At 38.5% G+C, this 21405-nt stretch overlaps 1 protein-coding gene across 5 annotated transcripts in view; it reads right to left on the minus strand.

Annotated features, from left to right (window-relative positions):
• The window catches only part of LOC103677615 (SET domain bifurcated histone lysine methyltransferase 2), a 93497-nt gene that overhangs the window by 43809 nt on the left and 28283 nt on the right, over positions 1-21405 (minus strand). For all 5 annotated transcript variants that reach the window (XM_040622718.1, XM_008706875.2, XM_008706878.2 and 2 more), the window contains 3 exons: positions 10563-11126; positions 4659-4775; positions 3743-3912 (listed from right to left, as the gene is read on the minus strand). In XM_040622718.1, the coding sequence (XP_040478652.1) occupies positions 3743-3912; positions 4659-4775; positions 10563-11126 (851 nt within the window). The remainder of the gene's footprint in view (positions 1-3742; positions 3913-4658; positions 4776-10562; positions 11127-21405) is intronic.

Genomic DNA, 21405 nt, shown 5'->3' on the forward strand with positions numbered 1-21405 from the left:
TCCATGCTCATGGATTGGAAGAATTAACATAGTTAAAATGTCCATGCTACCCAGAGCAATCTACACTTTCAATGCTATCCCAATCAAAATACCGATGACATTTTTCAAAGAACTGGAACAAATAGTCCTTAAATTTGTAGGGAAACAGAAAAGGCCCCGAATCATCAAGGAACTGTTGAGAAGGAAAAACAAAGCTGGGGGCATCACAATGCCAGATTTCGAGCTGTACTACAAAGCTGTGATCACAAAGACAGCATGGTACTGGCACAAAAACAGACACATAGACCAATGGAACAGAATAGAGAACCCAGAAATGGACCCTCGGCTCTTTGGGCAACTAATCTTTGATAAAGCAGGAAGAAACATCCGGTGGACAAAAGACAGTCTCTTCAATAAATGGTGCTGGGAAAATCGGACAGCTACATGCAAAAGAATGAAACTTGACCACTCTCTCACACCATACACAAAGATAAACTCCAAATGGATGAAAGACCTCAATGTGAGACAGGAATCCATCAAAATCCTAGAGGAGAACATAGGCAGCAACCTCTTCCACATCAGCCAAAGCAACCTTTTTCATGACACATCTCCAAAGGCAAGAGAAACAAAAGATAAAATGAACTTGTGGGACTTCATCAAGATAAAAAGCTTCTGCACAGCCAAGGAAGAGTCAAAAAAACTAAGAGGCAGCCCACAGAATGGGAGAATATATTTGCAAATGATGCTACAGATAAAAGACTGGTATCCAAGATCTACAAAGAACTTCTCAAACTCAATACGCAAGAAACAAATAAACAAATCATAAAATGGGCAGAAGATATGAACAGACACTTTTACAATGATGACATACAAATGGCTAATAGACACATGAAAAAATGTTCAAAATCATTAGCCATCAGGGAAATTCAAATCAAAACCACACTAAGATACCACCTTACGCCAGTTAGAATGGCAAAAATTGACAAGGCAAGAAACAACAATTGTTGGAGAGGATGTGGAGAAAGGAGATCCCTCCTACATTGTTGGTAGGAATGCAGGTTGGTGCAGCCACTCTGGAAAACAGTGTGGAGGTCCCTTAAAAAGTTAAAAATTGAGCTACCCTATGATCCAGCCATTGCGCTACTGGGTGTTTACCCCAAAGATACAGACGTAGTGAAGAGAAGGGCCATATGCACCCCAACGTTCATAGCAGCATTATCCACAATAGCTAAATCGTGGAAGGAACCGAGATGCCCTTCAACAGATGACTGGATTAAGAAGCTGTCGTCCATATATACAATGGAATATTACTCAGCTATCAGAAAGAACGAGTTCTCAACATTTGCTGCAACATGAACAGCACTGGAGGAGATAATGCTAAGTGAATTAAGTCAAGCAGAGAAAGACAATTATCATATGATTTCTCTCATCTATGGAACATAAGAACTAGGAAGATCGGTAGGGGAAGAAAGGGATAAAGAAAGGGGGTAATCAGAAGGGGGAGTGAAGCATGGAAGACTATGGACTCTGAGAAACAAACTGAGGGCTTCAGAGGGGAGGGGGGTGGGGGAATGGGATAGACTGGTGATGGGTAGTGAGGAGGGCACATATTGCATGGTGCACTGGGTGTTATACACAACTAAGGAATCATCGAACCTTGCATCAGAAACCAGGGATGTACTGTATGGTGACTAACATAATGTAATAAAAAAACATTAAAAAATAAATAAATAAATAAAAATTTTAAAAAATGAAAGAGAATAGATTTAGGTACAATAATAAACAAAAATATAAATCAGAAAGCATTCTAGAAAATTAGAGAGGTGAACTCCAATCTTCTTCTTTTTTTGTTTTTTTAGATTTTATTTATTGGGGCATCTGGATGGCTCAGTTCGTTGAGCATCTGCCTTCGGCTCAGGTCATGACTATAGGGTCCAATCGGCCCTGTGTCAGGCTCGCTGCTCGGTAGGGAGCCTGCTTCTCCCTCCCCCTCTCTCTGCTGCTCCCCCTGCTTGTGCTCACTCGCTCTGTCAAATTAAAAAATATATGTATTTATTTATTTGAGAGACAGAGTGAGCACAAGCAGGGGGAGGGGGAAAGGGAGAAGCAGACTCCCCACTGAACAGGGAGCCTGATGTGTGGCTTGATCCCATGACCCTGGGATCATGACCTGAGGGGAAGAAAGACGCTTAACAGACGGAGCCACCCAGGCACCCCATGGTGAACTCCACTCTTTAGACTGCAGTTTTGTTTTTTTTAAGATTTTATTTATTTATTTGACAGAGAGAGAGACAGCCAGCGAGAGAGGGAACACACGCAGGGGGAGTGGGAGAGGAAGAAGCAGGCTCCCAGCAGAGCAGGGAGCCCGATGTAGGGCTCGATCCCAGGACCCTGGGCTCACGCCCTGAGCCGAAGGCAGACACTTAACGACTGAGCCACCCAGGCGCCCCAAGATTGCAGCTTTTGTGTCTAGTTAAAATGCTTTATCAGTTAAAACATATTTTTTTTAGGGGCACCTGTGTGGCTCAGTCAGTTAAGCATCTGCCTTTGGCTCAGGTCCTGATTCCAGGGTCCTGAGATGGAGCCCCATGCTGGGCTCCCTGCTCAGTGGGGAGCCTGCTTCTACCTCTCCTCTGCTGCGTCCCATCCACCCACCCCCCTCCTGCTCTCTCTGAAATAAAGTCTTAAAAAAAAAACATATTTTTTTATAACGTGACCTATTTAAATCTGAGGTAATATGTGCCTATTGTTCTCATATTAAGTTCTAGTGTAATATTAAATTTTAAAGTTTATGCATTTTTTTTAAGGGACTCAAAACTATAGTTCCCAAGTCAAAATCAGCAGTTGAATCAGAGAGATACCTTAGGTTCATTTTCTAGTAATGCAAAGCCAATGATACTTCCTGGATACCATGTGGCTCCTTATAAGGCAACTGACTTTCAATGAAGAGTGATTTTGAGAAATATGAGAGATGAATGTGTGGCAAATTGTGTAGTATGTGACAGGGATCCAAGTGTGGCTGCTATGAATTATACTAATTCTTGCTCTCACTGAAGTGAAGCTGGAATTTCAGATGAGGATGGCTGCTCTGGTCCCTGCTGCCTTGCTGCCAAGACTTGGTCCAGCACAATTCCTTTAGACTGGCTCCAGAGCCATGTTTCCTTAACCTTTCTCATTTCATGGTGTACAAAGGAAGTGAGGATTTTTGCCTGATACTCCGGGGTAAATGGCTGAGACTACTGAGACTGATATGTCTGGCCTAGGGGTTGTGACCAGAAAAAACCAGTAACGGCACAACTATAAAACACTGGTTGGGAAGCTTTGCTTAGACCGTGGGCTACTCTCTCGAGTCCCTTAAATGGAATGAGCTGCTTCATGTCACTGCCTGAATCATCCTGTGCAGGTATTTACTACAGACTTAACTTGTTAAATTCTAACAGTTCAAATTATAATCTTTACCTTAGCAAGTCATTTAGTTTTCTTATTCAAAAAGTCTTCTTAACTTATCCTAAAGCATCTGTGGCCATGGAGACAAAAACAAATATGCCTCACACAATAACCCAAGTTTTATCTCTGAGCCTTTCTTTTCTGGAATATTCGGTATCTCCTCATCCCTTCAGTGCTGAATTTCCCAGTCACTTGCCCCCCTCTGATGCTCCTCCTCTATATTGTTGCTCCTGTCCTTGCTATAAGACCTAGTAAAATGGAGATTCAGAAATGCAGATCTTACTATAGTAATTTGAATAATTAACCTTTGCTTTACCTGAATAAATGCAAACAAATGTCCCTCTGTCAATGTCATCTAGGCAGCGTACTCCCCATCCCTTCTTCTCAGTTTTGAACACCTGTAGCCTCACTTGAGGTCCATGCTGGACAACGCGGTTTTGACACATTCTTCTATTACACTTGCACAACAGGCTGCATTCATAAATGCTGTCAATAAAATATGCAAGAAAAAAATCCATCAGATATCCTAAACTAAAAGCAGAAGCAGTTTATACTAATAATTACCACAGGGGGCAGACTAAGTGTGAAGGCTCCTAAAGCTAGACTGACTGGATTCTCATCATAGCTCCAGGCATTTACTACCTGTGTGATGTTCGATGAGTTATCAATTTCCCATTTTTTAAAATGGCTATATGTAATAGTACCTATCTTATAAGGTTGTTTCATGATTAAATGATTCAGTATTTACAAGGTGCTTAAGGCAATGCCTGGCACATAATAAATGCTAGCTTTTAAAAAATGTCTAGTAATGTCTGGGAAAGGAATGTGTAGAAAGAAAGCTTTTCTCTTTCTATGTATTTTTTTAATAACAACAATTTTTAAAGTTTGAAAATTCCCAATTCTTAGAGGAGCTTTGCAAATTATTTCTTAATGGGTAAATGGCTGCCCAAACTAGTCTAACCCTAGAAGGTAAGAGCCAGACTCACAGCAGATGGGTGTTTAAGTATACTCTGCCTGCTACGTGTGTGCTGACTTACATTTCTTTCTTTTTTTTTTTTTTCTGACTTCAATTTCCAAGAACAATTTATAAGTTTGTTTTTTTATTCCTTAATATAGATTTCTGATATAAAAAGTTAATATTTAATGATATCTATGAGACTACAGACCACAACAATAAAGTACCCACCTTCAAAAATACAAACACCCTGCAACAAATCCTCAAGGTATCTTACCCAGTAGGTATTTGTCTCTGTAGTCTTTTATATTTATATCCAGTGGTTATTTTATTACTTGACAAGGGGCAAGTCTTGGCATTCCTTGCTGTCAACTGAAGACATGCACATTTTGTTCTAAAAGGAAAGCAACAGATGGAGAAGTTAGAATAAAAAAGCACCAACTTAAGTAAAGAGAGTTTTGGTAAAAATGTAAATCATATAGTAAAGGATAAATTGTACTTAGAAGTCACTTGGCTCATGGACAGTTGGACTTCTTCCCTAACAGAACAGGTCTCTTTAAAAGACAAAAACTACCAAAAATTTATCAATAACTATAAACTGCCCTGTACCTCTATTTACTCATGAAATAAAATCTTAAATATATGAGTTTTAATTTTTTTAAATGAATTCCTTTCATTTCCTATTCAGCAGAAGCTAGTTTGTGAAAATTCTCCTAGGTCCTCTCTCCTCCAATGGATACACCTATGTGTGTCACACTTGAAAGGGCACAGGTAGTTCTGCAGACATCTTAAATTCTCTCTCCCTCCAATGACATGAAAACAGACGGGGGAGATTCATGCTGGCCATCTGGCTACTAAGATCTGTTTTTTATAATGTTGCTAAGCAGAAGACATGCAACCATAGATTTTTCTCCTTCAAGACAGCAATGTAGGAAGACCCTGAGCTTACCTCCTCCATGGACACACTGTATCTACCTAATTAAAGAGCAATGCCTCCTGAAGAAGAACTGAAGGCTGACTAAACAGCTTCTGCACAAAAAAAGATTGAGAGACCACACAGAGAGAGACAGAGACACAGTAGCAAAGGGAACCCCCACCACTTCTGATACTTCCTATTGCAATGGAGAGGGATTGGTGAGCAGATCTGCCTGCCCTGGGGCACAGGGGAAAAAAAGCTTAAAATGACAACTAGAATATAAAGGAACTAGCCTTAGACCCCTGCCATTTGGTAGGGGAGCTGCTGGAACTCTATCTGGGTTAGAGGGGCTGGTAAGCGCCACAGTTTACGTTTCCTCTCTACCTTGATAGCACAGATCAGAGTAGGGTCTGGATGTCCTAGCCAGCCTGCGACCTCAGCAAACCTCGGACACGCTGGGGCACAGAAAAAAGCCTTAGTTTAAAAGAGCTACTAGGATATAAAGGACTCAGCCCCTAGAACTGTGCAAAATGGCAGGGAAGCTGCTGAAACTCTCTCCAAGTCAGAGGGGCTGGTGAACACCATGGTTGATACTCCCTCTCCCCCTTGATACTGCAGACAGGGAAAGGGTCCGGGTACCCTAGTGGGTCTACCGCTAGAGTGAACTCTGGGCCCCTAACCCACACCATCCCTAGCCATCCCATCAAAGCAGCCCCAGTGCAGCACACAATGCACACTTCTGGTCAGCACTCACTACAGCTCCAGCCATCTCGTCAAGGTGACACAGGTGCGAAGTATTCTAGAACAGTCCAGGCTCATACCACTTTGGCTCTAGGTGATGTCTGCACACCCCTGGTGCACAGCACCCTAGAACTTTCTGATCCATGTCCTGCCTCAGCCCCAGCCACCCTGCCAGAGCCCCCCTGAATAAAGAACTATTGGGACCCCTGGCCTCATACCCACTTACCCTTCAGCTGTACTCCCAGCTGTACCCTCTCTGTAAAGAGCCCTGGGACCACCCCAGCCCATACCCACTTTCGCTTCAGCTGCCTGGCCAATGTGCCATCTGCACTGAGAGCCCTAGGACTGCCCATCCTGCACCAACTTCAGCTTCAGGCATCCCACTAAGACAGCCCCAGCACAGAGTCCCTTGGGGCCTCCAGCCCACAATAGCCAGCCACAGCTCCAGTCAGTCAGCCCGAGTTCACCAGGCACACAGTCTCCATAGACATAACCATGTACAAGATCATTACTTCTAGTTTAGGAGAAGTAGCCATTCTGCTTAATTCATAGAAGCAAAGACAGAAAGTCAAGTAAAATGAGAAGACAGGAATATGCTCTAAACAAAGAACTACACAAAACCTCAGAAAATAAACTAAATGAAATGCAGATAAGCGATATGCCTGATAAAAGAGTTCAAAGTAATGACCATGAAGATGTTCACTGGACTGCAGAGAAGACAGGATGAACTCAGTGAAAACATCAACAAAGAGACAGAAAATATGAAAAAGAATCAATCAGAGTTGAAGAATATACCTGAAATGAAAAATACATTAGAAGAGAATCAACAGATTAGAGGATGCAGAAAAACATATTAGCAATCTGGAGGATAGAGTAAAGGAAACTACCCAATCTGAATAATGAGAAGATAACATGTTTTTTTTTTTCCAAGATTTTATTTATTTATTTGACAGAGAGAGACACAGTGAGAGAGGGAACACCAGCAGGGGGAGTGGGAGAGGGAGAAGCAGGCTTCCCGCTGAGCAGGGAGGCCGATGTGGGGCTTGATCCCAGGACCCTGGGATCATGACCTGAGCCGAAGGCAGACGCTTAACAACTGAGCCACCCACATGCCCCAAGATAACAGAATTTTTAAAAAAGGAGGACAGGTTAAGGGATCTCTTGGACAGTATCAAGTGAACAAACATTTGGATTATAAAGGTCCTGGAAACAGAAGAGAGAGAGAAAGGTGTAGAAAACTTACTTGAAGAAGTAACATCTGAATACTTCCCTAACCTAGAGAAGGAAACAGACATCCAGGTTCAGAAAGCACAGAAAGTTCCAAACAAGATGAACCCATAGAGATACACATCATGACACATAATAATTAAAATGTCAAAGATTGAAGATAAAGATAGAATTTTAAAAGCAACAAGAGAGAAGCAATTAGTAACATACAAGGGAAATCTAATAAAGCTATCAGCTGTTTTTCAGCAAAAACTCTGCAGGCCAGAAGGGAGTGGTATGATATATTCAAAGTGCTGAAAGAATAAAATCTACAACCAAGAACACTCTATCTGGCAAGATTATTACTCAGAACTGAAGGTGAGATACAGACCTTCCCAGACACACAAGTTAAAGGGTTCATCACTATCAAACTGGCCTTACAAGAAATGTTAAAGTGACTTCTTTAAGTGGAAAAGAAAAGGCCACAATTAGAAGAAAATTATGAAAGCATACTCACAAAATTAAAAGATATAAAATATGACAACATAGATATGAAATGAGGGAGGGGGAAGTAAAAATGAGGATTGTTTAGAAAATGCTCAAACTTAATGACCATCAGCTTAATATAGACTGCTATATACTTAGGATGTTATATACGAAGATTTTATTTATTTGAAAGAGACTGAGAGAGCAAGCACATGAGCATATAAGGGAGAGGGAGTGGCAGAGGGACATTCCCTGCTGAGCAGGGAGACTGACATGGGCTTGTTTCCAGGGCCCCGAGATCATGACCTGAGCTGAAGGCAGGTGCTTAACCAACTGAGCCACCCAGGTGCCCCTAAGGATGTTATATTTATACTTCGTGGTAACCACAAATCTATAATAGAGACACAAAAGAGAAAAAGAAAGAAAACCAAGCCTAACACTAAAGAAAGTAATCAACCTTAAGGAAAGAGAACAAGAAGAAAGGATGGAGGGGCGCCTGGGTGGCGCAGTCGTTAAGCGCCTGCCTTCAGCTCAGGGCGTGATCCTGGCGTTCTGGGATTGAGCCCCACATCAGGCTCCTCTGCTGGGAGCCTGCTTGTTCTGCTCCCACTCCCCCTGCTTGTGTTCCCTCTCTCGCTGGCTGTCTCTCTCTGTCAAATAAATAAATAAAATCTTAAAAAAAAAAAAAAAGAAGAAGAAGAAACGATGGAGAAGAATTACAAAAACATCCAGAAAACAATTAACAGTATGGTGACTCACATAACATAATAAAAAATTAAAATTAAAAAAAAAAGAAAACAATTAATAAAATGGCAATAAGTACATACCTATTAATAATTATGTTAAATGTAAATGGACTAAATGCTTCAATCAAAAGACAAAGGGTGATAGGGGTGCCTGGGTGAGTCAGTTAAGCATCTGACTCTTGAATTCAGCTTGGGTCATGATCTCAGGGTCGTGAGATCAAGCCCCATGTCAGGCTCTGCACTCAGTCCAGAGTCTGCTTGTCCCTCTCCTTCTGCTCCTCCCCCTGTGCTCGCTCTCTCTCAAATAAATAAATAAAATCTTTAAAAAACATAAAGTCTCCTTTTATCAGATTCTGTATTTATCTCTGATTCTTTAGGTGTGAATTCTCCCATTTGTTGGGACTCATGCTGCCTTGATGGTCCTAAACATCTCTGTGTGCTTTGACTGAAATCCTACCTTTCTGTGGGGTTTACTCCTGGGTGCTCCTTTGTGTTGACTCCTTTCCTCATTGCTCTGGCTGTGACTATGGGTTTCACTGCTCTAAAACCAGCTGTTGTTAATCCAATTCCAGGCTATGTGAGATAATTAGCCTACTTCCTAGTCCTGTAGTGGTCCTGGTTTCTATCCCCTGGAGAACTCAGTGCCCACTCTGCCATGCATGGGACACGTTTAATTCCCATTCCTGTAAGAGTTAAAATCCCTAGCCACAGTGCTTGTGTCCACTTCCAGATCCCAGCAGGTTTCAGCCTTTGCTTTTGTGATTTATCTTATAATTTCTGACCAACAGATGAAAATATGTATATTGGTGGTACATGTTAAATAAAGGTTAGTGTCTACAGTGTTAAAGCAAAAATCATATATAGTTGGGGTGCCTGGGTGGCTCAGTGGGTTAAGTGACTCTCAATTTCAGCACAAGTTATGATCTTAGGGTCATGAGATCAAGCCCTCCCCAGGTGTGGAGCCTGCTTGAGATTCTTTCTCCCTCTCCCTCTGCTCCCTTCCTACTCTCCCTCTCCCTTTCTCCCCCTGTCAAATAAATCTTTTTAAAAAATCATATATAGTCAAGATTCTTTTTAAAAAAAAATCTTATAAACTGACCATTAAGTAAATATAGTCCAACAGTTTTTTTCTCCAGCACTGAGAGACTGGGCTTGGCCACATGTCAGTTATATTTAGATGCAATGTTAAAAATAAAACAAAACTAAACAAAATACAACCCTTATTTTAAAAACAGAATAAAACCTGACAGTGTGAGAGATTTCCTCTATGACAGGCCTGAAGGAACTGAGCCAAACTGAGCTAACAGCAGATTTATATATCTCCTCTCACACTTCAACTAACTGAGATGGTGAAACTACTGTCTATACTATTTAAATTCTTTATTTGTTTTTCTTTTGTCTAGTAGCTAAATCTGCATTAAATTAAATGTATATCATGCAACTCCACTCTATATATGCCTACGTACTACATGTATCTTACATACCCTTAAAATAAAATCTTCAAATTTTTAACTGCATTAGAATATGTTTTTTTAGTGGAATGCCAATGTTTTGAGAATATGAATTATAAGCACCTTTAACTTTATAAAGAAGTAGCAAGGAAATACTTGTAAAAGTAAAACAAGACATATAACATAATGGTAAAAAGCATGGGTTCAAAGGTTCAAATATTGACTCTTCAGTTTGTTTGCCCTATGACCTTAAAATTGGCTTTTCAACTTCCTCATTTGTAACACAGAAGTAATACTGGCTACCTCACTGGGTTTTGTGAGGATTAAGTAAAAAAGTATATGTAAAGCACTTGTTACAGTGTCTGGCACTGTTACATGGCATTAGCTGGACTTGTTGCTATTATGATTATGGTACTAGATTAAAGGAAATATTCATCTTTGGAAGAAATAACATTCATATTACTATAATATTTGGCAAAGAGTTTTCTTTTCTATTGCTAGTGAGAGAGTGTATCTTTCCATTTTAGATTCTTGGTGAACAGAGTTTAAATAGACAAACTGATACATAGCAGGACTTCGTGACAAGTACCCTCACATTCAGAAGACTTTTTGAAATGCCATGTTTTTCTACTCACATGTCTATGCAGCCCTCAGAACAGTCACATGAATCAGTAAACATGTTGGTAAAGCTGTTTAGATAATATGCACGTGGCCACATAGTCCTTCTGTACTTAAACTGTGGAAGCTTTCTATTGTCAATTTCATTACAGAAAGAAATGGGTACGGATTCCACTCCATTGCTAATATCCACATCAGAAACAATTTCTTCTTGTTTTGGGTAATTCCGAGTCAACTGAACATAGGTATTGAAAGAAAAGTTATCTGTAAATAAAAAGTTACACTCTGTCTCAAGCAGGTAACGGAAAACTTCTTCCACGTTTCGTAGACTCCTTCCACAAGGGGTTTTATAACTCACATGGAGTGCTGAAGAATGAGAGTTTGTCTTTGCATGTAGTCTTTGGAAGTGGCATTTGATTGGTAGCTGCAGAGGGTTTTCTCCTTTGGAGGTTAGTGGTGTTTTCATCAGACAAGTTCGAGAGCAGTCATGACGTCGATAAGATAGATTCAAAGATGATTTCTTTTCTCTGATGTATGCAACTTTAGTTTCCAAAGGAGGGATTTCGTTATTTTTTGTAGATCTGTTTAAAAGTAATTATTCATTAGTATCTCAAGTATATACAATTCCCCATTTTTAAAAAAGATTTTATTTATTTATTTGACAGAGAGAGAGATAGCCAGTGAGAGAGGGAACACAAGCAGGGGGAGTGGGAGAGGAAGAAGCAGATTCCCAGCAGAGGAGCCTGATGTGGGGCTGGATCCCAGGACTCTGGGATCACGCCCTGAGCCGAAGGCAGACGCTTAATGGCTGAGCCACCCAGGCGCCCCATACAATTCCCCATTTTTAAAAAACAATGCACACTAAATTAGTTCCTGTAAATTAGTTCCGATTATCTTCTTTTTAGACATCACTAAGACAAGCCAGACTCTGAAATAAACATTTTACTTATCATGTTCTATAACCATATCAAAGTTACACCTTAAGGGTTTTTTTTCCTCTGGACATCAAATACATGGTGTCTTTTTCTAGCTCCACCTCTTCAACTGGGTGGTGTCCAATAATTCAATTCAGTTCTGACACTATCTACCTGGAGTCAGCATCAGATACCAGCAGTTAAAGGTCTCAGTCCCACAAGATTGTCCCCACTTCAGATGCCAAACTCAAGTTCCAGGCCACTTAAACTTCTTTTTTTTTTTTTTTTAAAGATTTTATTTATTTATTTGACAGAGATAGAGGCAGCCAGCGAGAGAGGGAACACAAGCAGGGGGAGTGGGAGAGGAAGAAGCAGGCTCATAGCGGAGGAACCTGATGTGGGGCTTGATCCCATTACGCCAGGATCATGCCCTGAGCCGAAGGCAGACGCTTAACCGCTGTGCCACCCAGGCACCCCCAGGCCACTTAAACTTCTGACCAACACAGGGGTTTTCACATGTCCTTCTCAGGTTTTATAATTTGCTAGAAAGACTCACTTTTATTACTATTACAGTAATATCACTATGTTTTAATTACTACTATCAGTTTATAATAAAAGATACAGCTCAAGGACAGCCAAATGTAAGATGTACATAGAACAAAGGAAGTGGGACGGGGCATGGAGTTGGCCTACCCTCTCCATGTGCGTCACCCTCCCAGCACCTCAAAGCCTTCATCAACCAGGAAGCTTACAGAACCCTGTCCACTTAGAGGTTTTTATGGAGACTTCACTACATAAGCACCATTGATTAAATCATTTGTCACTGGAGATTATCTGAATCTCCAGCCATTCTCCCCTCCCTGGAGGCTGGGAGGTAGGACTGAAAGTTTCAAGCTTCTAATGGAGGTTTAATCTTTGGTGACCAGCCTCCACCCTGAAGCTAACTGGGAGCCCATCACCAAGTCATTTCATTAGCACACCAAAGACACTCATTCTTGAGGAAATTCCAAAGGTATTAGACGCTAAATGAGGGACCAGGACAAAGACAGAATATTCTTCCTATTGTACCACAACCTAATTTCAGAATATCCCAGAAAGTTGTGATGATAGCTGCAACTCTGTGCTACAGCACCTAGCATTTAGAGCATGCATTTTGAGGAATGTTACTTCTTCAGGCATGCTTGGTTCAAAATTCTTGCTTGTAAAAAACAGGAAAGGCTAGCTAAAAAAAATAATTAAGAATCCTGCAATAATTATACCAACTGGATTTCTTCTGCAATGTGTATTCCACCTGGCATATTAACATATATGAAAATGATCAGCTGACACAAGAAAATGGAGAGGTTACTGATTTTAAGAAAAAAAAATCTGTGAAAAGATTCCATGTGTATAGAACACGAGTTTTAATTTTTCATAAAGTACCTAAGTTTTGTTTTACCTAATATTTTCTATCTTTAGATATCTGTTATTACAAAATCTATATAGGTATTTTGGAGATATTTTTATGTTCACTATATAAAACAGCACTATCAATAAGAATTTCTGCATTGATAGAAATGTTCCTTATCTGTTCAATTTGGTAGCCCCACTAGCCACATGTGGCTACTGAGCACTTTAAATGTGGCTAATATGATCATAAAACTTAATTTTGAATTTAATTTTTCATCAATTCAAATTTAATTTTAATTCAAATAATTCAAATTTAAATAGTCACACGTAGCTAGTGGCTACTATACTGAATGCACAGACATGAGGTTCTCCATCCCTTTTCCAGCTATATAGCACTCCTCTGCATAAATTCCACAATTTATTTAACTAGTCTTCTATTGTTTCCAATCTTTTGCTTTCACAAAGCATGATGTAATGAATAACCTGTACATAACAGTTTCAAACACGTAGAGATATCACTTCAGAATACGTTTCCAGAAGTGGGAGTACTAGGTCACAGGGTAAATGAATTAGTAATTTTGTTGAGATTGCCAACTGTTCTCCATGGGGTCAGCTCTTCCAGCAATTTATGAGAGTGCTTGTTTTGCAGAGCCTCATCAATCAATGGCTCTTGATGTTTTGCAATGTCCTACAACGTAATAGATGAAAGGATGTACTATATTCATAAATCTTTTAATGTTGAAAACATTTGTTTCCAATTTTCCTACAGGTTACTACCTTGATGAACATCCTCATACATAAATCCTTGACGAAATTCCTGATTGTTACCTTAGGATACTTTCCTTTAAGACAAATTATTGGGTAACAAGAATATACATTTTAAAATAACCTCTTATTAATACAACTTACGAACTTATACATAACTATGTATTTTTCTCATTAAAAAAAAAAAAAACTGCTATATTGGACCGTCACGTACTTGTAAGAACTGTAGAATTCTCAGCACACGATGACTCAGTCCAAACCCGTGCACTAAGACAACCAAACTCTAGCAAGGCTTCTAGCAGCATAAGGCCATGTCTTTGGGAGGACCCAAGCCCCCAGTAAAGTGTTGCCTGAGAAAGCACAAGGCTGTCAGGAGAGTTTAAGGTTTCTTCTAGTCAACACCTGAAGATAAGCCCTTCGACCTTTCTTTCTTAGAGCATTTACTAAAAAGGGTTTACAGTTGTGAATCTTTCCTCCATTCCTCAATGTATTTAATTACAACAGTGTATTTAATTACAACATCTCAGGAGTACCTTTCTCCAGGTCCTGAAGGACCTTCCCTTGAAAGTTAATCATCAGGAAGGGTAGGGCCTCTGTCTTCCAATCTCTGTGGGAGGATAAATCCTAACTTTGATGGTTTCCAGCTACCACACACAGCTGGCCTCAGAGGCATTCACACTGACTCTCTGTAATTTTTCACTTGGGTTTCCCTCTTCCTCTATCTCTATTCCCTCATACACCTTTAAAACACCAGTCACCCCAGCACAAATCAGAATGAACTTCAGTTTTTTTCCCCTACTGTCAGTACTTACTGAATAAAATCAGTTTTCATCACCTTAATGTCTGGTTTTATTTATCTTTGACACTTGTTACCAAACTTCAATTATCAACACGTTGCCCGTTTTACTTCTTCTATTCTTCCCTCTTTTGCCCCACAGTAGAATATGCTGGAGTATTTTAAAGCAAATCCTAGACATTTCCTGAAATAATTCAGTATGTTCATCTAACAAACAAGGCTTTGAAAAAACATACAATCTCAGTGACCCATCTCCACATTTCGGTGATTGTTAAATTTGTTTCAATCAGACTTCAAAAAGTTCCACACATTGTATTTGATTCAGATATCTTTTTGCCTCTAATCTTACAGCAGTGTCCCCTCTTCATTTTATGACATTTATTTGTTGAAGTTGAATAAATTGTGTCATTTGCCCTATAGCATTTCCCACATTCTGGAATTTGGTTGATGCTTTCCTTGTGCTGGTGTCATTTAACTCATCCCTCTGTCCCTCTATTTGGTAAATCAGTAGTCAGTTCTAGAAGCTTGAGTAGATTTAAGTTATTAGGCTGGTGGTGTGGTGGTTCTGTATCTTTCTTTCACTTAATAGTTTTGTTTATTCACTCAGGATCATTGTCTAGGCTAGTGCTACTCAAGGTGTGGTGGTGTCAGTCACCCGTGGTTAGCTAACAGTTCATAATAAGTGCAAAAATATAAAGATGCAAAAGTTCAGAGATTTTTACAGAAATTTAACATTGCTGCAACATCTCATTGCATTTTATAAGTGTATTCCTCAATAAATTTGGAGTTTCAAACAAAACAAAACACCTGTTCTTACCACCATTAGTTTGACAGCACCGGCCTAAGGCTACGGTTTCTTTGGGAATGGGAGAAGTTGTAAAAATAACAATCTTCCAATTCTAACATTTCTACTGCATTTTCTGGCTGGAATTCTTTGATAAAGAAGAAATTTTCCTCATCAACTCTTGGGTTATCTGATATACAGTTAGTATAGGAAAAGCAGGATAAATGCTTGATTCTTTCTCTTTATTTACTAGAATTCAGAATGGTGAGTTGTATCCAAGCAACTATCAAAGTGACTGATATTTAAAATGTTATCATGAACCCATGGATTTTTATATATTTAATGTATTTAAATCAATCACAATGATTATTTCTTTAGATGTTCAATTGTGCTATTTTTGGCCAGTGGGAGCTCCTCCAAGTTTGCTCCTGTATCTTTCCAACACACTTGGTAGTCTTTGATAGCTTTCTTGCTTTCTGTCCCAAGAAGTCCCAGGTCTAGAATCAGCTATTCCTCCAAAGGACCATGGTTCTGCTTAATGAGAAACAACATTTAGAAAACACAATCATGGTGCTAGGAGGTACACACATTTTAACCAATACAGACCATGAAACTACTTTCCAAAAAGGCTGGACCAATTTACACTGTATGAATGTTGATATAATTATTATTTTGAAATTTTTAACCAATTTGATTAATGAAAAACAGTACTTTATTACCACCTTAATGTTTTCCCCTAAATAATAGAGATTTGAACATAATTTCATGTTTACTGGTCTTTTTTCCCCCCTTTGGTTAATTGTTCATATGCTTTGTCCAATTTCCTATTGGGGGTTTGTTCATTCACTCATTCATTCTTCCATCAGATTTCCTGAGTGCCTGCTACACACCAGGTGCTATGTGGAAACAATGATGAGAGCTTACTATCTCAAGGAGCTTACATTCTAGGCAGACAACTAAGTATCTACAATAAGTGTAAATAACGTTATGAATAAAGCCATAACACATAATGTCATGAAAAGACATCTAATCTTTATTATTATTTTTATTAGGGCTCTAATTTTATAATTAATTTTTCCATGATTTGGGAGTCCAATTTCATCTGGAATTTATTCTGATGTACCATGAAGATCTAACTTAAATTTTCCAAATGATATCCAATTGTTCCAGAGCTATTTACTGAATTAGTCTTTTACTGTGCTACTTTTGACTTAATCATATCTTACATTCTTATAAATATATAAAATGTTCTATAATTTTCTAGGCTTTTTCTGTCTCTTAATGAAGCTGTTACTAATTAAGGCAAACCAATACCAATGTGGTTTTTTTCCATAGGTTGACGGAACATTTTGAGATTTATCAGGGCAAGTCCTCTGTCACTATTTTTCCTTTTGAATGTGCTCTGTTTTCTGATTTTTTGCCTTTTGACATTAAATTTATAGTATTTGCCAACTTAAAAAAATCCAAGTGCTTGGATTTCATATTAAATTAAATCTATAAATTTATTTGGAAAGAATTTACATTTTTGTAATATATAGCTTTCCCATTCAGGAACATAGTAAGTTTAACCATTTATTAAAGTCTTTAGGTTTAATTTTCCTCACGTATACATTTCTTGTGATTAGCCCCATTTATTTACTTTTTAGTTTTGTGAATGGGGACTTTATTCCATATTTTCTAACAGTATAGACTTTCACATTTTTATTTTATGTGACTGCTACTAAACCCTTTTTTTAGCTTAATAATTTCACACTTGACTTAAATTTTCAGGGTAGGTAAGATCATCTACAAATAATTTTACTGTGTACATTTCAATAATCATATTTTCTTTGATATTCTATTGTACTGCCTAGAATTTCTAGGAAAATATTGAATAACAATTATGATAGCGGGCATTCCTGTCTTAATTTAAAGAAAATGCCTCTAGAGTTTCATCAATACATAGGTCATAGATGTTAGAGAAATATATTGTCTATCACATTAAAGATAATTCATCTATTTCTAATTGTTGGTATTGAATTTTTTAAGTCTTTTGGCATCTGTTATGTTTTTCTTCCTATGGTTTACTTTGGTAAAGTAATGGATTTTCTAATACTAAATCATTCTTGCTTGACTAGTATAAATTCCACTTGGCCATCTCTTTTAATACTTCTCTGGATTAGAACTGCCAGGATTTTATTTAAGATCCCTGTATCTATAATAGTGATACTTAAACTTTTAGGGTCATGAACCCTTTTCACTATCTGATGAGAATTATGAACTCTCTCTCTAGAAATACAGCATTAACATAAAATTTTGCATACCATTAAAGGACTCCATAGCCCTAAGTTTAAGAGCTCATGAATTTATTATCATTAACTTCTTATTTAGATGGTTTCCATGCCACTGCCATATCTTTAATACTATGTCCTCCCCAATCCTAATTTCTACATTCTTTTGGTCCACTAGAAGATATATGAGAAAGTTTTCCAGAAGGGCATACAGATGGTATGTTTTCTGAGCATCTGTAGGAGTTAAGTCTGGTGCTAACCTGTTTTTTGGGGGGGGTTTTTTGGTTTTTGTCTCAATACTTCTAACATACTTATACTTTAATAGACACTAAAACTTCTTTTTTAATGAGTGTTTATCTAATAATAATTTTCATTACTGTGGTACTTGGTGAAGCCTCTTACCTCCAGACTTCATATTTTCTTACACTCAGAAGTTATCTTTTTTGTTGTTTCTGTTTTGCTTATTCTAGCTTCTGGTGTTTTTGTTTTAGTTCAGAATAAAATATGGCAGATTTTTCCATAAGCAATGCTTTTGTAGTGCAGGTTTACGTTATTTTTTAATATATTGAAAATATCTACATTTCATATTTTTGTAATAACAAATTTACAAATGGAAAAGATATATATTTTTATTTTCAGAGTTGTCAGAGCAATTTTGAATCCTAGTTTAGACATTGTGATTTCCTTCACCGTGAACAGCAGCACACTGACCCTAATCCTACCACTTTTGCTTGAAATGCTTACATTTTCTAAAGAACATTATAACATAGGGATGATCCTGAAAGCATTTCTACAGCATTCACTGGAGTTATTGGTTTTCTGTTAGTAGCTTCTTTTTTAGGACAGTAATTTTTCATCATTCTCTTTTTTTTTTCTCATCCATTTGCCCCTTTCTTCTACATTTTGGATAATCTTATAGATCCCAGATTACATCTTTAATCTCCTTAATAGGTGACTTTCACAATGAATACTTTCTTAAAAGAAAGCCTAGGATAAAACTGATCACTGCACTACTATTTATAAATAGGAAATATTTAAAACCAATCTAATTACCCATCTTTAAAGGAATGGATAAATAAAATGTAGTATTTCACATTATGAAAAACCAAACAAGAGTTAAAGGGAATGAAACACATCTATACATAGCAATATGACTAGATCTCCAAATAATACTAAGAAAAACAAGATGACACATGTATGAATATTTCCATGAAATTTAAAAACTATGATAGTACTATATATTGTTTGTGGCTATATGAATATTTAAAAATTAACTAGAACAATAAATGATGATAGTGGTTCTCTTGGAAAGGCAGATGGGGAAGAAACTTGTCACCGCAAGAAGTTAGGTATGGATCAAAGAGACACACTTTCTCTCCTTCCCTTTTTTTTTTAAGAAACTGAAAGTTTCATTTAACAATGAAATGTTAATAACTGTTAATTCTAGATTGTGTTTGGGTTTTGCTGTATTCCCTTATATGTTTTTAATCTTTTAAATTTCCTGAAAAGACAGTAAAAAAATACTAGAAGAGAATGTAGCTAAAAGATTAAGGCAAATCCAATGGGGAAAAAAAACAATCATGAGGAAAGGTTTTATTTCCCCTTAAATAATTTCAGTCTGTTTTCGTATTTTTGAATAATGTTGGGGGCACATACCATAGTAAGATATATATTCCATAATGCACCTTTTGCTTTACTCTTCCATTTAAATTGTATCTTCTTTAGCTTAGTCCACTTTATTATTGCTTTTATTCACTTGTTTATTTTGGTATCCAGTATTTCCTTGTTTTATAAAGCGTGTGCCTGGAATTGCTTTTCTCTTATTATTAAGTGTTACCTTCCTTCCTACCACATTTTCTTATAAAGCATAGTACACTCCAAACTTTAAGCACTTCTATTTATTTGTCTACCTGAGAAATAACCTCCTCTCTGTCTTGTTTCATTCAATGTTCACTGTAATAAATTCTCTTAGGCTCTCACAGCTTTGTTGTTTTGATATACGTTACTCACTCTCAAATGATTTTATTTATACATCTACAGGGTTGTATAACCAGTAAACCAAATGTTTTATTTTCCTTTTCAACTTGCCTTAACCAAATACATTATGTTTCAGACTGGCTTCTGTGGCATCCTTTTCTACAAATCTTTTTATTTGATTTTCCCTATTTCAACTATGTTCTTCTTTTGTTCCTGTTTTGCTTTTTTTGGGCAAGAGAAATATGGAATACTAATCTGATGACTCAAAAGGTTCCTCTCTGAATATGAAAAGATTAACTTAGGGTATATTTAAGAGAGAAACAATCTGGGTTATCCTTAGTTCTTAAATAAGAACTAATGTTTGTACTGCAGTTTATAGTTTACAATGTACTTTTACATAATCTCCTCATGTGACAATAAGTACAGCTCCAAGTTAGTCATTATTGGAACAATACACAATTGATGAGGGAACAGAAGGCAAGTTGAGGACAAAGTAGAAACTGACACCCAGCAACCTCCCCGCCCCCCATGGGATGTACGCGACATTCCTCAGGCACTCCTGGTTGCCCTAAAGGACAAAGAAACAGTTAACCTATAGATATCACAATCCTACAAGACTTGAGTCTCCCTCAGTTTGCAAATGTCTTAGCAGTTTATAAGAACAAGGCATTTCTATCACTAACCTAGTTTCCGGAAGGGAATGTAAATACAACTAAATGTCTTATAGCCTGCAGACCATAGACAGATACTTCTAGGAATCCAGGATGTTCCCAACTATCTTCATGTTAATGCCTTACTAGAGGGGCAAACAATCTTAACTTGACAATGGCAAGGCCTCCGGTATCCTGTAAGTCTTCTTTAACATATGAAAGTCCTTTCTCAACCTCCCTTTTTCCTTACCTTCCCCCAACCCCATAGTATTTAATCAGCCACCCCTCACAACCCAGGGCAGTTCTTTCTGCCCACGGGTCCTGTCCCTGTGCTTTAATAAACCACCAATTTTGCACCAAAGACGCCTCAAGAATTCTTTTTCTTGGTCGTCGGCTCTGGACTCCACCCCACTGAACCTCACCTATATTCTATAACCTCATCACATGGCGCCTGAACGTGGGACTTTGAGTCTTTACATCCGGACTCTGAGCTTCGGTGCAAAATTGGTGAGTACTTTCCCTTCTCCTCCTTTACTCTCCTTTCTGGGGACTCTTCAAGGAGTACAGTCTTATTGGAACACTTTCATGTCGATAGGTCAGGCTGCAATCCTCTAGCCCATGGCTACTCTATGGGGAGGAAAAAGCCTGCCTTTTGGCTGGAAGTTAGTACCCTGGCCGGGATGGTAATAAGACCCAGAAACTTGATGCCCTCTTTTTACTGCTGTCCTTATACAAAGTCGTCTGTCTTGGGCACGGGACAACCATCTAAGTGACTAGCACGGCTGCCAATCTTAAGACTCCCGTGTGAGGTTTCCTTCTGATGGATCTAATGCAATCCCCTCCACATCCCTGGTCTAGCCGCTTCTGGCCGCGGGACCTCCACTCGGAGCCGGCAGAAACCAGTACCTGATTGAACTAAAACCCAACCCGGGACCCTTTCCTAGGGAAGTTGGGTGTAAAGACCACCTGTGTTGGAATGTCACTTAGACCATGATGGACTTCTATCTTTACTGTTTTCCGTCAGTGTCCTCTACTAATTACTTAGGCTACAAAATTTGGTAATTTCCCCTTGTTAAACTTTTCTAGTGTTCTCCATGGGTTAAAAACAGCTGGTTCTTCAAGGCAAGGTAAAATACTTTCAAGGCAAGACAAAATAAGGTGTGACCTTCACGGCACGACCTTCAAGGCACAGTATTTCAGTCTCTTCACCAGGCGCACCCATCGGCAGCCTAGGATGCGATGGAGTAGGGGAAGGACGGCGGCATCCCTCCTACGGGCCTTTTACGGCAGGAATGCCTTCACAGGAAGGCAAGAT

Source organism: Ursus maritimus, unplaced genomic scaffold, assembly GCF_017311325.1.
Source record: "Ursus maritimus isolate PB19 unplaced genomic scaffold, ASM1731132v1 scaffold_10, whole genome shotgun sequence".
NCBI lineage: Eukaryota > Metazoa > Chordata > Mammalia > Carnivora > Ursidae > Ursus > Ursus maritimus.